This window comes from Siphateles boraxobius, unplaced genomic scaffold, assembly GCF_051911475.1.
Source record: "Siphateles boraxobius isolate OS27281-9 unplaced genomic scaffold, OSU_SipBor_1 300, whole genome shotgun sequence".
Classification (NCBI taxonomy): Eukaryota; Metazoa; Chordata; class Actinopteri; order Cypriniformes; family Leuciscidae; genus Siphateles; species Siphateles boraxobius.
The window spans coordinates 90,001-112,500 of NW_027508921.1; the positions used below are offsets into that span (position 1 = coordinate 90,001).

Sequence of the window (22,500 nt, forward strand, 5' to 3'; positions counted from 1 at the left end):
GGCCACGTACCCACCTGAAAGACAACCCAGTGACAGGAGCGGGCGACACACAAACACACACACACACGCTCTCCCCGACGCTCACCTATCAGCTCGCCCACCATGAACAGGAAGTAGAGCAGAGCGGCGAAGCCCAGTTTCCTCATGATCCTCCGGCGTCGGTCGCTCTCTCGACTCCTCCGGCACCCGTCACACGCCTCCGGCACCAGACTCGACGAGGAGCCCAGGAGCGAGTCGTCATCGTCCAGCACACGCGTGACCGCCGACCCGTTAGCCGTCGGGAGCTCGTCCGACTCTCCGGACACCACTACCTTCAGCTGGCTGAACCGGGGCGTGTCGTCGTCCTCCAGATCCTCCGAGAAGTCGAAGGCGGCGTCGCTGAGGTGCCAGTCCTCCGGCTCGCGGCGAAACACTGACCTCACACGGCCCATCAGGCCCGACATCTGAGCGGATCTCTGCAGCGGCAGTGTGTGAGGAACTGACACTGTCTCGGGGGTTGAAGCGCCTGATTACCTGAAACACAAAAGCTCAGGTCAGCTTTACCAACAACACACAACAGGAAACGTCACCAAATACAGACACGGTCAAATACAGCAACTCGAAAACACACTATTGAGCTCCATTCAGTTCAGTGTTGTTTTTTTGTAGCGCTCTTTGTATAGCGCTTTTCACAATAATCGCACCAGGTTACCTGCAACACAACAGCTCAGGTCAGCTTTACCAACACACACTGTTACAAAGCAACAGGAACCATCATCAAGTGTCATAAAGCAACTCTAAAACAGTCACTATTGAGCTCCATTCAGTTCACTGCTGTTGATACAAATCAATTCACATTTATTTGTAAAGCGCTTTTCACAATACTCATTTCAAAGCGGCTTAACAGAAAATGTTTGAGTCCACATTACAATTTAGAAAGATCTGTTATCAGAGGTGATATAAGTTATGTATTTTAGAAGCGCAATTAGCGAAAAATGTATTAATTTAAACAATGTAATGATTTAAGCCAGAAACAATGAGCTCATTGAAGTAATGAGTACTTGTTTGTTAACAAATGATTATGATGACATTTAGAAAAATGTAGCATTCACTTCAGAGACAATGATGCACAGTTCGTCAGATATGAAACGCTAAAACACAGAGTGTGTTTCGTGTGTTTCAGGACTGAATGTCAGCGAACAGACACAGAAAACAACGAAACATCATTAAAAGAGCACAAACCTTCCTAAACTCTGCCGTTCGCTGGTTCCGTCCATTGCGGGGTGAGTTTGGGGAAATCTCAGAGTCTAGGTGTGTGTGAGTGAGTGTGTGTATGAGAGAGAGTGTTTAATGTTAGTGCGTCCACTCTGCGCGCGTTCCAGCTCTACTGCAGCGCGCGCATTCAAACTTCACACTCATGTGCAAAAGTAACCTGTAATTATAAAATATTATACCTCTTTAGCACACATTTCACTGTATTTGTATCAAGAAAAATTCCTTGTGTTCAAGGTCACTTAGCAATAAAGCTATTTCTGATATTATATTATATTATATTATATTCAGGGGTTAAAGTCGTCCGGAACTGTGTTCCGGCATCTCAGATAAATAATTAAATAAATAGGTTAATTAATCTCAACGAATCTCGCTGGTCCCGAGATGGCCCGACCACCCTCCCCTCCTCCCCGCTGAACGCGAGTGATTATAAACACGTGAAACACACTCACGGTGGCTGAGCGCGGGAAAGTTAGTTTAATGTTCAATATTTCGCCGGACATTGTTTTCCCTTGCCACTGTTCTATAGGGTCGGCAGTCTTACAAAGATATCAATAGCAGGATTAGTTTTAACATTATGTAACCATTATCGACATTAAATATTCGATCAAAATCACCGTGTTGCATATTTATACCTGAGAATGCTTTGGCGCGTTTCCACAACGCATGCCTAAGGGAACGTCTGCCAATTCCACTAACTGCGTTAAACGTAGCCTATAATTTGTATTATTTAAAATTACTTTTCAAATTCCAAAGCTTAGAAGGTTCCTATTGGCAATGCTGATCTGGTAGCCTTGAGTAAATCTAAGAAAATGATTCATAAAACTCATCACTTGAGCCTATGTTTACTTTCTTCACTGACACAGACGGAAATGAAAAGACTATCAGTCAAAGTTCAGCTTTAGATGCAGTAAAATCTTGGGGTGGCACACAAAAACTATAAATCATAATTTCAGAATTGTATTCTACTGTTGTAGTAAACCGGCCTGTAGAAAACTATCAGAAAGACTTAAGGAAACTCCTACTGATATACTTTGGTTTATTGTGTTATATTTAATGTTACTAATGATATTAGTAGGGCCCTACTAATATATATTATATTATATATAATGATATATATTATGTAGATGTGATATATATAAGGGCCCTCGCCCCGCGGCAAATTTCCGGATACTTACATAATTGTGATGAATTTAATCCTTTTTAAGTTATTATTTTGCAGTGTAAGATTACCGTTAACACCTTTAAATATTACATAAATGTATTATGAATTTTTAATAAACTTAATGAGTGTATAAATCAGCAGCAAAAAGTAATTCTTGAAAAAATCTGCACAGTCATTTTATAAAATCTAAATATGTTATAAAAACAAATTACTATTAGTTCTCTTATAAAATTCAATCATGCAATCATACATTTCACAATTTTATATTTATATATTAATGTCAAGAATTCAGAAGTGCATATATACCCTACACTACAAAGAAATAATATACAATTCAATTATGCTTATTTTAAATGTATTGAGCAGGCTAGGTATAACAAAATATATTGGCTTTTAATAATATTTCAGTGCGCAAACCCATGATAACATGAAAAACAGCGCGCGCACAGCGTGTATGCGCATCACGGGTGCAGAATGATGTGCTCAACGCAACATGGAGTCACAGTGTGCAGCGCTGCGCAAGTGCGCATTTAAAAGTTCACGTCACAAAGCGGAGAAATGTCGAGCGCACAAATCCTAGTGCGATTTGTTCCTTCGTTTCACAGTTTTAAATTCCAGTTATTGTGCGTTTGATGCCGATTCATAGTCCTTGTGATGTGTGATGATCTAGCAAGCACACGGCAGTGAGTCGTTTAAAAACAGCAACAAACTCCAACAAAATAAAGTAATTTTATGTGATTTTTTTTTTTTAAGTGATTGTTTGAGGGTTCCCCCACCTACCAAATCCCACTTTAACCACTGATTATATTATATGATATTATATTATATTATATTATATAGTTCGAGCTGATGGTGAGCTGAGCTGATGGTGACATCATTTTTGCATAACTACTTTATAGATTAAATTAACTAATTTAATAATTGTTTATCTTAACGAGCGATCTGAATCAACAAATGAATAATTTCCCTGTTTATCACTGTAAAGCTGCTTTGAAACAATCTGTATTGTATACAAAATAAAGGTGGCTTCACTGGCTTGACTCCGGTACAATCGTTCCGCCAATCGGAGGCTCATCGGCACGTGATTAAAGGCGGAAGTGCTCTCAGAATGGCAGCGCGTCGCGGTGTCACAGTCTCTTTGGTCACATGAGTTTTGGTCACATGATGTTTGTGAGCCGCTTCTGGAAGCCTTTTCACTATCACATCAGGTTTGCTGACCGCCATTAAATACACAAGATAAAAGAAGAATCACATTCATCTGACGGGAATACAACAGGAATGATGCGCTCAAAAGGGTTCGTGCTCAGACACATGTGATCAGTGACGTACACACGATTACTGTGCTTCATGAGGAATCTAACTGTGTGTGTGTGTGTGTGTGTGTGTGTGTGTGTGTGTGTGTGTGTGTGTGTGTCTCTCTCTCTCTCTCTCTCTCTCTCTCTCTCTCTGTGTGTGTCTCTCTCTCTCTCTCTCTCTCTCTTTCTCTGTGTGTGTGTGTCTCTCTCTCTCTCTCTCTCTCTCTCTCTCTCTCTCTCTCTCTCTCTCTCTCTCTTTCTCTGTGTGTGTGTGTGTGTGTCTCTCTCTCTCTCTCTCTCTCTCTCTCTTTCTCTGTGTGTGTGTGTGTGTGTGTGTCTCTCTCTCTCTCTCTCTCTCTCTTTCTCTGTGTGTGTGTGTCTCTCTCTCTCTCTCTCTCTCTCTCTCTGTGTGTGTGTGTGTGTGTGTGTGTGTGTGTGTGTTACAGAGGCTGCTGGTGACTGATGATGATGGACAGACCACAGGAGGAAAGCGAGCAGGACACCGGTGAACACACACACACACACACACACAAACACAGGCTTCAGAAAACATTTTTTTTGTTTGTTCTTTAAATATCACATTCATAAATGCTAGTCTACTATCAAACCTAGTTGTATGGTTACGTTGATGTTGATGTGTGTGTTTGCAGTGTGTGTCGTGATGGAGGACGTGGTGTGTGTGGATGAGCACACGATCCAGAGACTGACTGAAGGATTCCTGTCTCACTATCAGCCGGAGCTCAACGCCTCCAAGCAAACCCTGCAGGAACTCACGTATGATCACACTGCATATAACACACCACTTCCTGAACACACAGCGTGTGCTAGCACTGATGATCTGTTCATTCAGTCAATCACATCCATCATTTCACCAGACTGCAAAAAAAAGATATTTGAATTCAAAATACTGCACTGTAATTATCCTTTATTTTTTCTTACTTCCAGACAAAATCAAGTTATTTTGCTGGATACGCTGGAGCAAGAAGTCACGAAATTCCGCGAGTGCAACGCCATGATTGATCTGAACGCACTGGTGAGTTTTAATCGCGTGGTTTCTCTCGTAGAAACGTCGTCAGACTGACAGCTGATGTGTTTCAGTTCACAGAGGCCAAAGTTTATCACAGCAAACTGGTGAACATTCGCAAAGAAATGATCGTTCTACACGACAAGACGACCAGACTAAAGGTTTGAGCGGGGACTCTTCTGTAGATCCATGCTTTCCTGCTCTTCATGTTTTTATGGAAGCTTGTTTCTGCCAGGGAATAAAATAAAAGGTAATTGCCACTTTTTTCTCACTATTCTGACTTTTTTCCAACAATTGTGGAATTTAAACTCAGAATTGTGTGAAAAAAAATGTGAATTGCGAGAAAAAAGTCAGAATTGCGAGAAAAAAGGAATTGCAAGATATAAACTTGCTTTTATGACTAAAAAAGTCTGAATTTCGAGAAAGTCAGAATTGCGAGATATAAACTTGCGTTTACCAGATAAAAGTCAGAATTGCGAGAAATAAACTTGCGTTTACCAGAAAAAAATCAGAATTGCGAGAAATAAACTTGTTTACCAGAAAAAAGTCAGAATTGCGAGAAATAAACTTGCGTTTACCAGAAAAAAGTCAGAATTGCGAGAAATAAACTTGCGTTTACCAGAAAAAAGTCAGAATTGCGAGAAATAAACTTGCGTTTACCAGAAAAAAGTCAGAATTGTGAGATATAAACTTGCGTTTACCAGAAAAAAGTCAGAATTGCGAGAAATAAACTTGCGTTTACCAGAAAAAAGTCAGAATTGCGAGAAATAAACTTGCGTTTACCAGAAAAAAGTCAGAATTGCGAGAAATAAACTTGCGTTTACAAGAAAAAAGTCAGAATTGTGAGATATAAACTTGCGTTTACAAGAAAAAAGTCAGAATTGTGAGATATAAACTTGCGTTTACCAGAAAAAAGTCAGAATTGCGAGAAATAAACTTGCGTCTACCAGAAAAAAGTCAGAATTGCGAGAAATAAACTTGCGTTTACCAGAAAAAAGTCAGAATTGTGAGATATAAACTTGCGTTTACAAGAAAAGTCTGAATTGCGAGAAATAAACTTGCGTTTACCAGAAAAAAGTCAGAATTGCGAGAAATAAACTTGCGTTTACAAGAAAAGTCTGAATTGCGAGAAATAAACTTGCGTTTACCAGAAAAAAGTCAGAATTGTGAGATATAAACTTGCGTTTACAAGAAAAGTCTGAATTGCGAGAAAAAAGTCTAAATTGCGAGATATAAACTTTCTTTTATGACAAAAAAGTCTGTATTTCGAGAAAAGTATGAATTGCGAGAAAAAAGTCAGAATTGCGAGAAATAAACTTGCGTTTACCAGAGAAAAGTCAGAATTGCGAGAAATAAACTTGCGTTTACCAGAAAAAAGTCAGAATTGCGAGAAATAAACTTGCGTTTACAAGAAAAAAGTCAGAATTGTGAGATATAAACTTGCGTTTACCAGAAAAAAGTCAGAATTGTGAGATATAAACTTGCGTTTACCAGAAAAAAGTCAGAATTGTGAGATATAAACTTGCGTTTACCAGAAAAAAGTCAGAATTGCGAGAAATAAACTTGCGTTTACCAGAAAAAAGTCAGAATTGTGAGATATAAACTTGCGTTTACAAGAAAAGTCTGAATTGCGAGAAATAAACTTGCGTTTACCAGAAAAAAGTCTGAATTGCGAGAAATAAACTTGCGTTTACCAGAAAAAAGTCTGAATTGCGAGAAATAAACTTGCGTTTACCAGAAAAAAGTCAGAATTGCGAGAAATAAACTTGCGTTTACAAGAAAAAAGTCAGAATTGTGAGATATAAACTTGCGTTTACCAGAAAAAAGTCAGAATTGCGAGAAATAAACTTGCGTTTACCAGAAAAAAGTCAGAATTGCGAGAAATAAACTTGCGTTTACCAGAAAAAAGTCAGAATTGTGAGATATAAACTTGCGTTTACAAGAAAAGTCTGAATTGCGAGAAAAAAGTCTAAATTGCGAGATATAAACTTTCTTTTATGACAAAAAAATCTGTATTTCGAGAAAAGTATGAATTGCGAGAAAAAAGTCAGAATTGCGAGAAATAAACTTGCGTTTATGAGAAAAGTATGAATTGTGTGAAAAAAGTCAGCATTGTGAGATATAAACTTGTTTGCGATTGAAAGAAAAGTCAGGATTCCGAGGCAGAATTTTTTATCCCGTGGCAGAAACAAGCTTTCATACTTCACCCTGGGTTAGTAAGCTTTGCCGTTTGAGACGGAATGGCAGATTAAGAGTGAAGAGTGTATGAATGTGTGCAGAAGCGAGCGCTGAAGCTGCAGCAACACAAGCAGAAGGAAGATCTGGAGCGCGAGCAGCAGAGAGAGAGAGAGCTGGAGCGAGAGAGACGCCTCGTCGCCAAACCCGCCAAACGCTCCGGCGACGCCTGAATAGCAGCCCCGCCCGCTGCATACAGACCCCGCCCCTGTCACAGCCCCGCCCCTGTCACAGCCCCGCCCGCTGCACACAGACCCCGCCCCTGTCACAGCCCCGCCCGCTGCACACAGACCCCGCCCCTGTCACAGCCCCGCCCGCTGCATACAGACCCCGCCCCTGTCACAGCCCCGCCCGCTGCACACAGATCCCGCCCCTGTCACAGCCCCGCCCGCTGCACACCGACTCCGCCCCTGTCAAGCCCCGCTCTGTCAAGCCCTACCCACTGCCCATCGACTCCACCCCGTCAAGCCGCGCCCACAGACTCCACCATGTCAAGCCCCGCCCACCGACTTCTTCCCTGTTACACCCCGCCCACTGCACACTGATTCCGCCCCGCCCACTGTCCACCGACTCTGCCCCTTTCACTGCACACAGACTCCGCCCCGTCACAGCCCCGCCCGCTGCACACAGACTCTGCCCCGCCCACTGCCCTGCCCGTTGCACACAGACTCCACCCCTGTCAAGTCCCACCCACTGCCCATCGACTCCACCCTGTCAAGCCCCGCCCACTGACTCCTTCCCTGTCACACCTGCCCACTGCACACAGACTCCGCCCTGTCACAGCCCCGCCCACTGACTCCTTCCCTGTCACACCTGCCCACTGCACACAGACTCCACCCTGTCAAGCCCCGCCCACTGACTCCTTCCCTGTCACACCTGCCCATTGCACACAGACTCCGCCCCGTCACAGCCCCCCCGCCCACTGCCCATCGACTCCACCCTGTCAAGCCCCGCCCACCGACTCCTTCCCTGTCACACCCCGCCCACTGCACTCTGACTCCGCCCCGTCACAGCCCCGCCCACTGCCCATCGACTCCACACTGTAAAGCCCCGCCCACCGACTCCTTCCCTGTCACACCCCGCCCACTGCACACTGACTCCGCCCCATCACAGCCCCGCCCAACTCCCATCGACTCCGCCCTGTCAAGCCCCGCCCACCGACTCCTTCCCTATCACCCACTGTCCACCGACTCCGCCCCGTCCTCTTTAAAACAGATCTGAGAAACCCTTTCAAACGAGCTGGATTCTCTGGGACTAAATGTGATAAAGATGCTCTGGTGATTCTTTATCATCATCATCATCATATTCATGTGTGTTTCTATCCAGATAAATAATAATAAAACTGTAATTAAAGCATTGGTGTGCTCTTTTATTAACAGAATTTATTACCTTACATGATGCTCTTTTAATGTAAACACAAATGTGATAAAACTGTAACACTTTTCAATTATTAACATAAGTTAACATGAACTAACAGCATTTAATGTTCATTTCAGCACTTACTAATACATACTAAAATCCAAAGTTGTTTCTGTTTACATTATTTAATGCCCTAACATGAACAACTGTATTTTTATCAACTAACATTAATATAACTAACATAATAAATGCTGTAAAAAAATTTGGTAGCACTTTTTTTAGTGTCCTTGTTACATACTGTATATTACATGCTACTACTAACCCTATAGTTCATTTATATCACTCAGTATTTCAATGTACAATTACACTGTAACAAAGACACCAAGTGTAACCAAAATACTTGCTTTTTGTAAGTTCATGTTCACTTTATTGCAAAGTGTTCTGGGTATTTTTCATACTTCAATGTTCATAAACTCGACCTGCGTCATGTAATATTTATGATATGTTATTGTGAGCGTCACTGGTTTTCTGGAGTAAAGTCATGCATGGGTTTGAGTGCTTGACACCAGGTGGCAGCAGAGCATCATGGGATTGATACTGTGTGTCATCAGTGTAATGACACTTATGGAAAGCTTTAACAAAACATGTCCAAAAGTTACCATAGTAAAACTGTGTTTAGTTATAGATGTGCGTCAGTGTGAGTTAATGATGCGCAGCCTGTGGAAATACACAAATATATCATAATGTTCCTATTAAATTATGAAAACATGATTGTTTGGTGAATGTTTGTTGAGAAGGTTCATCAGACAGACACACACACACAGACACAGACAGACAGTCGTGTTTTCCAGCGGTTTTGAGGGTGTCGCTACTCTTTCCGCGCGGGCGTTGAATCCGCTTCTGGATGTTTTTGGGCCTGAAGGAGAAAAACAAACCAAACCCGGAGCCGCAGACGCTGAGCACATGTGGAGTTAGACTGAGTAAACAACCCGTCTGTGTGTGTGTGTGTGTGTGTGTGTGTGCGTGCTCGGGCTCATAACAGGAAGTGGCCGCAGAGGTCAGAGGTCACGCTCGCGTTAGGTCTGCGGTTCAGCCGTTACGTGATGTCACGGGCGGAACGGTTTGTGTATCAAACGCCAAATCCCAAAAATAGACGTTTAGTTTCTACTCGACCGAAGGAACATCTGGTGCCTCACAACAACACACACAACCTGTGCAACACACACAACCTGTGCGGCACACACAACCTGTGCGGCACACACAACCTGTGCAACACACACAACCTGTGCAACACACACAACCTGTGCGGCACACACAACCTGTGCGGCACACACAACCTGTGCAACACACACAACCTGTGCAACACACACAACCTGTGCAACACACACAACCTGTGCGGCACACACAACCTGTGCGGCACACACAACCTGTGCAACACACACAACCTGTGCAACACACACAACCTGTGCGGCACACACAACCTGTGCAACACACACAACCTGTGCAACACACACAACCTGTGCGGCACACACAACCTGTGCAACACACACAACCTGTGCGGCACACACAACCTGTGCAACACACACAACCTGTGCAACACACACAACCTGTGTGCAACCTTACACACACACACACACTCTCTCTCACTCACACACACACTCTCTTACACACACACACACACACTCTCTCTCTCTTTCACTCACACACACACACACACTCAGGCATCGTTGTGCTGCAGTGATTGCGCTGTTGATCAGGTTTCTGAGGTTGTTCTCGTCTCTCAGTGAAAGTTTCCAACACAAGGATTTATTGTCTTGTTTACGCTGAGTGTGTGTGTGTGTGTGTGTGTGTGTGTGTGTGTGTGTGTGTGTAACCGCAGGAGTGTGAGCCACTGAACCTGAAGCAGAGCCAGAACTCAGCAGGAGACGTGTTCGATACACACACACACACACACACACACACACACTGATTCAACACACTTTAGGAAACTTTATAGTAGTCATTATTCATTTTCTTTTTTCAAATCGTTTATTCCTAAAGGAGAACCGATGACTCTGATTGGATACACACTCTTAGAATAAAGCTTCAGTGTGTTCTAGAACTCTAGGGTTCTCGACTCGTTTTACAGAACCTGTATAAAGAACGAATATGTTCTATATAAGGAGAAAATGCATAATATTTATTTATTTGTGTGTGTGTGTGTGTGTGTGTGTGTGTGTGTGTGTGTGTGTGTGTGTGTGTGTGTGTGTGTGTGTGTGTGTGTGTTTATCCTTTCTTTCCTTGATACAATTAGAGTGCTACACATCAAACGAAAATAGGGAAATTATGATAATATTACTAAATATTATTTACTTTACCAAACAAACCAGTGAGAATCAAGAAGGTGATTATGAGGAATTCATGTTTAGTTTTGTTGATGTTGTAAATTGTAAGTATTATATTAATGAAAGTGTTCGCTATCATGAAATCACCACTTTACAATAAGGTTTCATAGTTAAATTTGTTAACTATGAACTAATAATGATCTGCAGTTCTTTAGCATGTATTAATCTTATTAATTTCAGCATTTACTAAAACATTATTAAAATTCGAGTGAGTTCACTAGTGTAACCATAGACATCATATAGAGACTAGATGCCCTATTGGCCGCTGTGGCGCAAGAAATGCGGCCGCCATCTTAAACCGGTCAGACTCCTGTTTGTGTAGCATAGCAGCAGTAGATGCCAGAGCGCTGTGCAGCATATTCCTGCTCAAATCGGCGGACCATCACTCGGGGATTACTTTACACAAGTAAGATTTAACATTTAACATTACCGAACTATTAGTTGTATTTTGTGAACAAAATATTCAATGTGTCCTGTATCGTAGCTACATGTATGACCTTTGCAGCAAAAAAAACCCGCGTGAAAATCAGTTCGGTATTCAGTGAGATATGATTAATTAAATGCGCTGCCAGCTCATTGCACCTGCCAAACAGATTACACTGAGCGGAGCGGGTGACCGGTTTAAGATGGCGGCCCCACGGCTCGTCCGCGCCAATAGGCAGTAGCGGTCGATAGGGCGTCTATCTATATGATGTCTATGAGTGTAACAGCGTAAGCTTCTGTGTTGTACGTCACACGCAGGCTCACTATTGGCCGACGCTGGTCATGTGTGTGATGCGTGTGACGTGAACTGACTCGAGGCCCACAGAGAAGGAAATTAATAGTTGAAATAAAGTCGTTATTTTTGTTTGTTTTTGCGCACAAAAAGTATTCTCGTCGCTTGATAAACTTAAGATTGAGCCACTATAGTCACTTGGACTATTTTAACTTTTGGGGAACAAGTTTCAATCCCTTAGAAGCCTATGGAGGAGTGATCCAGCTCTCAGATTTAATCACAAATATCTTAATTCGTGTCCCGAAGATGAACGAAGGTCTTACGGGGTTGAACAACATGAGGGAGAGTAATTACTCACAGAATTTACATTTTTGGGTGAAATATCCCTTTAAAATTTCACTTCACTGGATTGTATTTCCTCAAGATAATAACAATCGCCGTGGAATGCGCTGAAATTGAGTTATACTTTTATTAAGTTAAACATAACTCGCATGTTGCCGCAATTTTTACAGTACCATGGGAGGATAAATGTAAGTTTTCCGTATCAGCTTATCGTTACTGATGTGTGTGTGTGTGTGTGTGTGTGTGTGAACACTTGCGGAAGGCACTCCGCCGAACACTTCACCTCCGCCAAATGCTTCCGCCAAAAAATGTATATAATATTTTTTTGTATTATTATTGTTAGTGGCAATTGTTTATAAGTGTATGGTTATTTATTATAATATTTATAATGATAATAAGTATTATTTACAATTATCAGAGAGGGGCACAATCAATTTTGAGACAAAAGGGGCAGGGGCTTGAGCCAGTGCGACACACACACACACACATACATACATACATACATACATACACACACACATACACACAACCTCTGGAAAGATGGCACACGGGTGCTAAACACACGGATGACACACACACACACACACACACACACACAACCTCTGGAAAGATGGCACACGGGTACTAAACACACGGATGACACACACACACACACACACACGCGTGTTAAAGCTCAGTGAAGAAACTCAGCAGCTCATAAATACAGCCGAGCTGAACTCACTCTTAACTCATAACTCGTGAACGTCTCATATTTGATTAAATTTCATCACTGATTCTGTTATATTTCTGTTTATCACAGTGAAGCTGCTGTGAATCTTTACTGTTTGAAACACTGTAGAAATAATGACTGGACGTGACATTTTACAGATGTGAGTAATTGCACCTAAAATCTAAATTTGTGATAAATACATTTACAAATTGAATTGCCAAATGAATGTAGAATTAGCAAAAGGAAAGATAAGTTAAATAATATTTGTTCAATGTCATCGCTCTATTACAGTTTTTTTTACAATCTTTTTATCTTCAATTTCAGAACCTTGATGTGATTTTTCAAAACTCAAAACAGTCACTTGTAACACAGACTCAAATCTGTGTGTTATTGCATTCATATCTATAAAGAAGCCTTGCAGAATCATTGGTTCTAATAACTCATTTATCATGAAATATCATATAATATCATATCATATATCTTATGGTTCATCACTGTAATAGACTAGAGAGAATATAAAAAAGGTAAAAAAGTCGAATATTATTCATCAGTTTCATAAAACCTGTGCATGAAGAGTAATGCATCCATCCATCTTCATCCGCTTATCCGGGGTCGGGTCGCGGGGCAGCAGCTCCAGCGGGGGACCCCGAACTTCTCTTTCCCGAGCCACATTAACCAGCTCTGACTGGGGGATCCCGAGGCGTTCCCAGGCCAGTGTGGAGAAATAATCTCTCCACCAAGTCCTGGGTCTTCCCCGAGGTCACCTCCCAGCTGGGAACACCTCCCTAGGCTCCATGTGGATGGCTGAGCTTCTCACCCTTCTCTAAGGGAGACACCAGCCACCCGCCTGAGGAAACCCATTTCGGCCGGTTGTACCCGTGATCTCGTTCTTTCGGTCATGACCCAGCCTTCATGACCATAGGTGAGGGGAGGAACGAAAATTGACCGGTAGATCGAGAGCTTTGCCTTACGGCTCAGCTCTCTTTTCGTCACAACGGTGCAGTAAAGCGAGTGCAATACCACCCCCGCTTCTCCGATTCTCTGGCCAATCTCCTGCTCCTCACTCGTGAACAAGACCCCGAGGTACTTGAACTCCATCACTTGGGGTAAGGACTCATTCTCTACCTGGAGTTGGCACTCCACCGGTTTCCTGCTGAGAACCATGGCCTCAGATTTAGACGTTCTAATCCTCATCCCAACCGCTTCACACTCTGCTGCGAACCGATCCAGTGAGAGCAGAAGGTCACGGACCGATGATACCATCAAGACCATATCATCCGCAAAAAGCAGTGACGAGATCCCAACCTCACCGAACCGCAGCCCCTCCTCACCACGACTACGCCTTGACATCCTGTCCATGAATATCACAAACAGGATTGGTGACAAAGCGCAGCCCTGGTGAAGCCCAACCCTCACCTGGAAAGAGTCCGACTTACTGCTGAGTACTCAGACACCGCTGTCGCTTTGGATATACAGGGATTGGATAGCCCTGAGAAGGGATCCCCACCCCATACTCCCGCAGCACCTCCCACAGTATCTCCCAGGGGACCCGGTCATACGTCTTCTCCAGATCTACAAAACACATTGTAGACTGGATGGGCATACTCCCAAGCCCACTCCAGGATCCTTGTGAGAGTAAAGAGCTGGTCCGTTGTTCCACGGCCAGGACGAAAACCACATTGTTCCTCTTCAATCCGAGGTTTGACTATCGGCCGAACCCTCCTTTCCAGCACCTTGGAGTAGAGTCTACCCAGGAGGCTGAGAAGTGTGATACCCCTGTAATTGGCACACTCTCTCTGGTCCCCCTCTTTGAACAGGGGAACCACCACCCCAGTCTGCCACTCCTTGGGCACTGTACCCGACTTCCACCTAATGTTAAAGAAACGTGTCATCCAAGATAGTCCCTCCACACCCAAAGCTTTTAGAATTTCTGGGCGGATCTTATATATCCCTGGGGCTTTGCCACTGTGGAGTTGTTTGACTACCTCAGTGACTTCCACCAGGGAAATTGACGAGAATCCCCCATCAGCCTCCAACTCTGCCTCTACTAGAGAGGGCGTGTCAGTCGGATTTAGGAGTTCCTCAAAGTGTTCCTTCCACCGCCCAATTACCTCATCAGTTGAGGTCAACAGAGTTTACCTTACTGTACACAGCTTGGATGGTTCTCCGCTTCCCCCTCCTTAGGTTGGACGGACAGTTCTCCAGAAGCACTTTGGTGCCGACCGAAAGTCCTTCTCCATGTCTTCTCCGAACTTCTCCCTCACTCGCTGCTTTGAGGGAGCACCCCTTCGGGCCTGACGGTACCTTGCAACCGCCTCCGGAGTCCTCCGAGACAACAAATCCCGGAAAACCTCCTTCTTCAGTCGGACGGCTTCCCTGACCACCGTGTCCACCATGGTGTTCGAGGGTTACCGCCCCTTGAGGCACCTAAGACCTTGAGACCACAGCCTCCCACTGTGGCTTCAGCAATAGAAGCTCTGAACATTGCCCACTTAGGTTCAATGTCCCCAACCTCCACAGCGATGCCAGAAAAGCTCCGTCAGAGGTGTGAGTTGAAGATCTCGTGGACAGGGCCCTCCTCCAGACGTTCCCAGTTCACCCAAACTACCTGTTTGGGCTTACCGGGTCTGTCTAGATTCTTCCCCCACCCCCTGACCCAACTCACCACCACATGGTGGTCAGTTTGACAGCTCCGCCCTCTCTTCACCTGAGTGTCCGAAACATGTGGCCTCAAATCAGATGAAAAGATCACAAAATCGATCATCGATCTTCGGCCTAAGGTACTCTGGTACCACATACACTTATGAGCATCCTTATGTTCAAACATAGTGTTCGTTATAGACAATCCATGACTAGCACAGAAGTCTAACTACAAACACCCACTCGGGTTCAGATCAGCCAGCCTCTGCCGCCCGGGTCTGGTCCATCGAGGTCCCTGACCTTCACCGCCACCCATGTGGCAGCACACCCGATCCCTGTGGATCTTCCTATGGATGGTGGGACCAAAGGATGGAGAGGGGGGTGCCACGCTGCTGTTTCAGGCTGTGCCCGGCCGGGCTCCGTGGCAAACCCGGCCACCAGGCGCTCGCCGGCGATCCCTCCCAGACAACACGGGGACGCACAAACCTCTCCACCACGGTAAGGTGATGGCTCACAATCACAATACTTTTGGTAAATGGATTTGAGGATAAAATAATGAATTAGTCATCTAACAAAATAATTTTAAGTCATAGTTTTTAGTATTTAATTGGCAAAAACTTTTTCCTTACCTTTTCTCATTTTATTTCAGATTACAATAACGTGTATACATATTAAAGTAATGTTGTAGATGTTAAATATTTATATTTAAGGTTATTTTATTCAAATATACTTTTATTTTATGCATGAGTTTCCTTGTTAAAAAGTAATTCACATTTTTTTTTTTTTTTAAGTGAGGAGCTAAACTTTCTATTCCAATGTTGATGCACTCTATATAAATCCAGAAATCCAGATTATCCAGACTCTCTTCCAGGGGATTTCTCAACCACTGAAACCTGATGTTTCATTCAGTTACTCAGAGACTTTCTGTGAACGTCATCAGACAGTGTGTGTGTGTGTGTGTGTGTGTGTGTGTGTGTGTGTGTGTGTGTGTGTGTGTGTGTGTGTGTGTGTGTGTGTGATGAGCTTCGGCTTGGATGTATGCATGAACTTATTCATCCCTATACTCCGTCGAGAAGCCTAAGGTCTCACGACCAGGCTCTGCTGGTAGTCCCTCGTGTCAGACTTAAGCGTAGAGGGGAGCGTGCTTTTGCAGTGGCAGGGCCTCGTCTGTGGAACACCTTACCCCTAGAGATCCGAACGGCCCCCAACCTTTCTATCTTTAAGTCCTTGGTAAAAACCTACCTGTTCTCTATAGCATATTAATCTCTATTTTTAATTATTTTTATTATTTTACAATTGAGTCTCTGACAAGGCTACTCGTAGCTTTGCTGCTTTTTATGTGTTCCATGGGTTGTTTTGCTGTTTTTACTTTTCTTATTTGTCTGTTCTGTAAAGCACTTTGGTCTGTCTAAGCGGCTGTTTAAATGTGCTATATAAATAAATGAACTTGAACTTGAAAATTGTGACACTAAGTCATAATTATAGGATTATAAAGTTGAAATTATGACTTTCTATATCATAACATTTCACAATCATTTCGACTTTTTGTCATCATTTCGACTTAGTATGTCAATTGCTACTTTTTGTCATTTTATGACTTTTTGTCAACTTTTGTCAATTTCAACTTGTCTTAATTGACTTTTTGTCATAATAATTTCAACTTTTATGTAATAATTTTTACCAATTGTCAACTTTTTATATCATAATTTAGACCTTTTGCCATAATTTCACTTTAGTATGTCATAATTGTCTTTATAAGTCATTTCAAATTTTTGTCATAATTACTTCATCATTCGACTTAGTTTGTCATAATTACAACTTTTTCTCAATTTCAACTGTCATAATTAATCTTTACAAAAGCATTTGTTTATTATGTGCTTCCATAGATAACACTCAAAGGATGAATAACTAGAAGTAATCATTTTGACTTAGTATGTCAATTTTGACTTTTTATGACATAATTAAGACTTCAATTAAATTTTGTCATAATTTAAACTTTTTTGTCATGACTTATTTTAGTCATAATTTCAGCTTAGTCTGTAATAATTTATTCTTTTTAAGTGATAAGAGTATGTCATCATTTCAACTTTGTATAATTTACAAAAGCATTAGTTTATTATGTTTAATTATGTACTTCTATAGATTTCACTCAAAAGGATCAATAACCCATGATAGTTTTGCCCAGGAGTGATCCGGGTCACACAGACACACACACACACACACACACACACACACACACACAGTTTAAGATCAGGGAGTTTGATCATGTGTTTGCAGGGCAGCGTTGTGTCGTGAGATACTGCAGTTATCAGTCGCAGACAGGGTGTGTTTAAAGCTCAACACACACACATGACTGAAACCATAATGACAGCTCTGCTCTCACTGACCGACGTAAACACACACACACACACACGTACCAGCCTCCACATCTGGAGGGAATATTGACTCATTCCCAGTGTTGTTCATGAACTGCTTCGGTTTAGTGGCCAGAATAAAGAAGTATACACTAATTATCCATTATAATGAGTCGCTAGAACACACACACACACACACACACACACTAGTTTAACACTGTCATGCCACCGTTTGCATTTATTACAGTGGAGAGCGGATGAACACTCATTCCTCTGGGCTTGGAAAAGACTAATGTAGTTTTGCATGAATGACACAAAGGAAGGGTTGCAGGAGCTTCATTTATTAGTGTGTGCTTGTTTCTGCAAACATGCATAGAAGATTCTCAGTCCCGATGTCGATGCAGACGAGCCTTATAACGGCGTGAGAAGCAATAAATACAGAGGATATAAAAACTGATAAAAAACAACAGCAATGGAGTAAACGCTGCCGGCAGATACGAGCGCTCGCTCCTGCAGAAGCCCATCAGATCTGAAACACACACACGTCACATGATCAATGAGCAGAAACACACACGTCACATGATCAATGAGCTGAAACACACACGTCACATGATCAGAGAACAGAAACACACACGTCACATGATCAGAGAACAGAAACACACACGTCACATGATCAGAGAACAGAAACACACGTCACATGATCAATGAGCTGAAACACACACGTCACATGATCAGAGAACAGAAACACACACGTCACATGATCAGAGAACAGAAACACACGTCACATGATCAATGAGCTGAAACACACACGTCACATGATCAGAGAACAGAAACACACACGTCACATGATCAATGAGCTGAAACACACACGTCACATGATCAATGAGCAGAAACACACACGTCACATGATCAGGGGATTTAAGCATCTGTGTGAAGGTCAAGTACAGATTTCTCACATGATCAGTTTATTCGCTATAGTTTAGACAATGGTAATAAAATATGAGCAGGACTCAGTTGATATTTGCCTGGTTTTGTCCGTCCTTCTGTTAGACTCTCACACATGAATTATGTTGAATATCTGTCAGCTGTTAAATTTAACTACACAATTAGATAATACCAGTTTAGCTCAACCAATCACCAAGCAATGCTTCATGTTGTTCAGTCTGTGGTGTAAAAAGCTGCATTAGTTATTAAAGAAAAAACACTTCAGCAAAATATGATCAGCTCAAAGTGTCCCAATCATTTTTTTGGTCCAAAATTTGTATAAATGTTACTGGTAGTCTCTGTATGAAGAATATTTGGGTATAATATGTCACAGTTTACTTTATTTTGCTCTCCTCACTTACATAAATGAACTATAGTGTCCTGCACACACTAGTGAAAAAATATTAAAAATGATATCTGGTGTCTGAATAATTCTTGCTTTGACTGTATACAGCGCTTTAACAACATAGACTGTTTCAAAGCAGCTTCACAGGGATAATAGGAAATGAAGATGACAGATTGTGGAATAGAGTTACCGGATCAGGGCCGGTTCTGGATGCGGTTCAGGATGTTCCCGCACACGAGGTTATAAAGCCGTTCCTTCGACATGGTTCCGTCAAGCTGCACTGAAACACAACAAACACATCTAATAAACACTCCATTACTGAGGAAATTAACCGGAATATTGCATAAAACACTTGTGAATAAAGCAGCGTTTCCATCCCATGTGTTCAAGAGAACAAAATCATCACTTCCTGGTGTAAAATATCAGTAATAAAAGTGTACGTTTCTGCAGTGGAACTGGAGGGAATTAAACCCGATCATTCTGATCACACACACGTTTCATTTATTCCAGCTTAGTTTCTAATTAAATTGTCAATTTCAACTTTTCATAATTTTGACTTTTTCTCTTTTTTTTATTACAACTTAACAAATAATATCAACTTTTATGTAATTTGACTTTTTTTCATCATAATTATGACAGTTTCATAATTTCAATATCATAATTTCGACTTTTTGTTATAATTTCGATTTAATATGTAAATAGCTACTTTAACATTTTTGTCAATGTCATAATTTCGACTTAATTTGTCAATAAATGTTTTTATCATTACTTATTTCAGCTTAGTTTGTAATGTCAACTTTTATGTCATTTTCACCATCATAATTTCAACTTTTTGTCATAATTACAAGTTCTATCAACTTTTATGTAATAATTTTGACAAGCATATTTTATGTGCATGTCTTCTTATCGTATAAAAACAATCATACACCTCAATTGAGCGCATTCATTTTTTAAGCAATATATCAAAATATTGCTAGAAAACCTCAAAGTACGACACTTACCAACATCAACTCCTGAGTCTTCCATGATTTTAGTATGTTTCACATACATGGGCCAGACGTGTCCGTCGAAGAGACCGGGGGGGTCCGGCACGGCATAGTTCCTTGAGCTGACACACACACACACACACACACACACACACACACACACACACACACACACACACACACACACAGTGAGATCAGGTGCGTGTTGAATCCTCTTGAAGCGCAGTAGACGTGACACTCACCTCCTCCTCTTTTTGCATTCTTCGTATGGAATGGAAATAAAGTATCGTTGGTCGAACACATCGATCAAAGGTCTGCAGAGGAGAGAAGCGCTCAGTAAAAGCTTGGTCTCGTTTAGGCTTGGGTTGAATTTGAACAATTACGATTTTTTTTAATATCTTAATTTCAATTCCAATAAGGTAAAAAAAAAAAAAAACACGTAGATAGGGTATAATTCACATTTAGTCTTATTGCTTATAGCTGAATATCATGAACACACATCAACAGCTGAAGAACTCTTACACACGGAGCGTTTGCCTGTGTTTAAAAACACCACAGAAGAACAACTAGCCCAACTAATATAAACTTCAAGAAATCTTAAAAGCTGCACGGATCCAGTATACTGATACAGACACACACACACACACACACACACACACACACACACACACACACACACACACACACACACACACACACACACAGACAGAAACAGTCTCTCGTGCTTGAATGGTTAAAGTCATGTTGAAATGTTTACAGAGGAAGCGATAAGAGGAATCGAAATGTTAATTATATAACAAGTATCCGATTCCTGACCTCAAGTATTCGATTCCCAACCCTAGTCTGGTTCAGGTGTGTGTGTGTGTGTGTGTGTGTGTGAGAGACTCACCCGTAGGCGTAGAGCAGGAAGCCCTCCACGATCAGGATGTGGACGTCGTCTCGGGAGCGTGGGAGGATCTCGGAGTCCAGGCTGTTGTTGACACCGTGAGATCTCTCGAACTTCACCGGGTTCTGCTGCCATGCAGTGATGGTGCTCATCATGGCGTCCATGTCCAGAGCGCTGATGACTGCACACACACACACACACACACACGTGTGAGCGCGCCGCACACACATCGCTTAAAATGAGCATGCAGAAGCACACGCACAAGCCCTTGGCTTACCATCGTACTGCTTAAAGCCATCGTCATCAACTTCAATCTCATCTTGGGGCTGAAACATACACCAATGAGACGCACTCGTGTGGATGTGATCATCACCAGCGCTAACCTGCGGGTCAGCTGACCCAGGGCTGGGGCAACACGCGCGCCTTACATATAATAAATAAAATAAAACTGCACTAAACTTTATTTGTAGCTCCTGTCATCCAATAATCGCAATTAACGTCGATAGTTTTGATATGAAAGAAAGTCTCAGCTTTCAATTTCTGTGAGTTTCATGATGAAGTTCAGTCAGTAAATGTGTGTTTGTGTCTCTTTAATGTTGAACTGTTCCTCTTTACTTCTAGTTACAGCAGCGAATAAACATGATGAACATCAGAAGGAATGTTGAAAGATTCAGAACAACTCACTGAAATCAATCATGTCTCATATAATCCATCAATCAGAGTTTCAACCACTGAAAGACGTCCATAAACAGGGTTCGTACAGATACTGTCAAATTAAGTTCCAGGACTTTAAGCACCACTTTTTTGTTTTTCAAAGACTATAATCAGAGATCACACTTATCAAACAATATTTTTAGTATTTAAGGATTTCTTTAAACTCAAATATAAGGTATTCAAAATACAACTTACAATGAATTTCATAATATATTAAACACAAAGTTTATTAAGGCTATTATTGTTGAATAAATAATATTTTCATATTGTAATTTTGGTGTACTTCATATCCAGAAAAAGTCTGTTGGGGGTTTAATCACACGGGTTGCAGTGTTAATTTTGCATGATAAGATTGTATTTGTGTGCTTTCAAATCTTTTATATTTCATATTCAAGTACCTCTGGGTAAATATGGCTGTTTTCAAGGGTTTTTCAGGACTTCAATGCCAAAAAGTCAAATTAAAGTACTTTAAGCACCTTCTAAGAACCCTAAAATAAAACAGCGAGAGAACAGTAATGTCACGTAACAGCACATTTAAAGCCATTCGGTGTCCATTAACTCGATAGTCAGTTAGAAAAATAACTCTAGAGGAGCGTTTTGATACATATTATGTAGTACTCAAAAAAACGAATTGGGAGTCAATTATGTCATTAAAACGCTAATGATTCACGTTATCGAAGCCAATTGATGTTTAAATTGAAGTAATGAAGTTGCTGTCGTTGCCCAGCCCTGGAGCTGAATGTGAAGCAGTTTCTGCTCACACTGACCTTGAAGAAATCGTCCTGATGAACCACACAGCAGTTCGGCAAACTCTTGATCAGGCCGTCCGTCAGCGTCGTTTTACCGCCGTTAGTGACCCTGAAACACACACAGCACATTATTTTTTATGAACATGTCAATAAATTATATATGAACGTGTCAATCAATCATTCAGGACCAACACACCACAGTACAACCAAACCTTTACTGTACATTATTCTCTTTACTTATTTTAGGTTAGATTTTTCTTGATGGTTATTCAAATAATTTTTTGTATGCTTTGTATTTTTTTCTGACGTTTTAAAATATAAAGTGCCTTGAGAAGCTGCTTTAAAGGCACTAAATAAAACAA

General features: G+C 41.8%; 3 protein-coding genes across 6 annotated transcripts in view; 1 reads left to right on the plus strand and 2 right to left on the minus strand.

The window, feature by feature from the left end:
* LOC143757472 (putative proton-coupled zinc antiporter SLC30A4) overlaps positions 1-1,354 on the minus strand; it is a 13,638-nt gene extending 12,284 nt beyond the window's left edge. For 2 of the 3 annotated variants that reach the window (XR_013210551.1, XM_077248544.1), the window contains exons 1-3: positions 1,222-1,316; positions 86-513; positions 1-14 (exon numbers count right to left, since the gene is read on the minus strand). The exon at positions 1-14 is cut by the window's left edge and continues 133 nt beyond it. Coding sequence is in view for 2 of the 3 variants with exons in the window: in XM_077248544.1 (XP_077104659.1) it covers positions 1-14; positions 86-443 (372 nt within the window). In the remaining variant the exon portion in view is untranslated. Of the gene's footprint in view, positions 15-85; positions 514-1,221 lie in introns of all 3 variants that reach the window. The other variant, XM_077248543.1, reaches the window with a different exon arrangement.
* Positions 1,355-3,503: 2,149 nt separating this feature from the next.
* LOC143757473 (biogenesis of lysosome-related organelles complex 1 subunit 6-like) lies at positions 3,504-8,323 on the plus strand. The gene is made up of 6 exons (XM_077248545.1): positions 3,504-3,711; positions 4,158-4,216; positions 4,362-4,485; positions 4,657-4,744; positions 4,810-4,896; positions 7,015-8,323. Exons 2-6 carry the CDS (start codon positions 4,174-4,176, stop codon positions 7,141-7,143), a joined length of 471 nt encoding a protein of 156 aa, XP_077104660.1. The 5' UTR covers positions 3,504-3,711; positions 4,158-4,173; the 3' UTR covers positions 7,144-8,323.
* Positions 8,324-17,798: 9,475 nt separating this feature from the next.
* Positions 17,799-22,500, minus strand: part of LOC143757474 (nicotinamide riboside kinase 2-like) — a 5,383-nt gene continuing 681 nt past the window's right edge. Inside the window, exons 2-8 of one of the 2 annotated variants that reach the window (XM_077248546.1) lie at positions 22,157-22,247; positions 20,953-21,001; positions 20,679-20,856; positions 20,032-20,103; positions 19,805-19,911; positions 18,994-19,083; positions 17,799-18,002 (exon numbers count right to left, since the gene is read on the minus strand). In XM_077248546.1, the coding sequence (XP_077104661.1) occupies positions 18,998-19,083; positions 19,805-19,911; positions 20,032-20,103; positions 20,679-20,856; positions 20,953-21,001; positions 22,157-22,247 (583 nt within the window). In that variant the 3' untranslated portion in view covers positions 17,799-18,002; positions 18,994-18,997. The remainder of the gene's footprint in view (positions 18,003-18,993; positions 19,084-19,804; positions 19,912-20,031; positions 20,104-20,678; positions 20,857-20,952; positions 21,002-22,156; positions 22,248-22,500) is intronic. The other variant, XM_077248547.1, reaches the window with a different exon arrangement.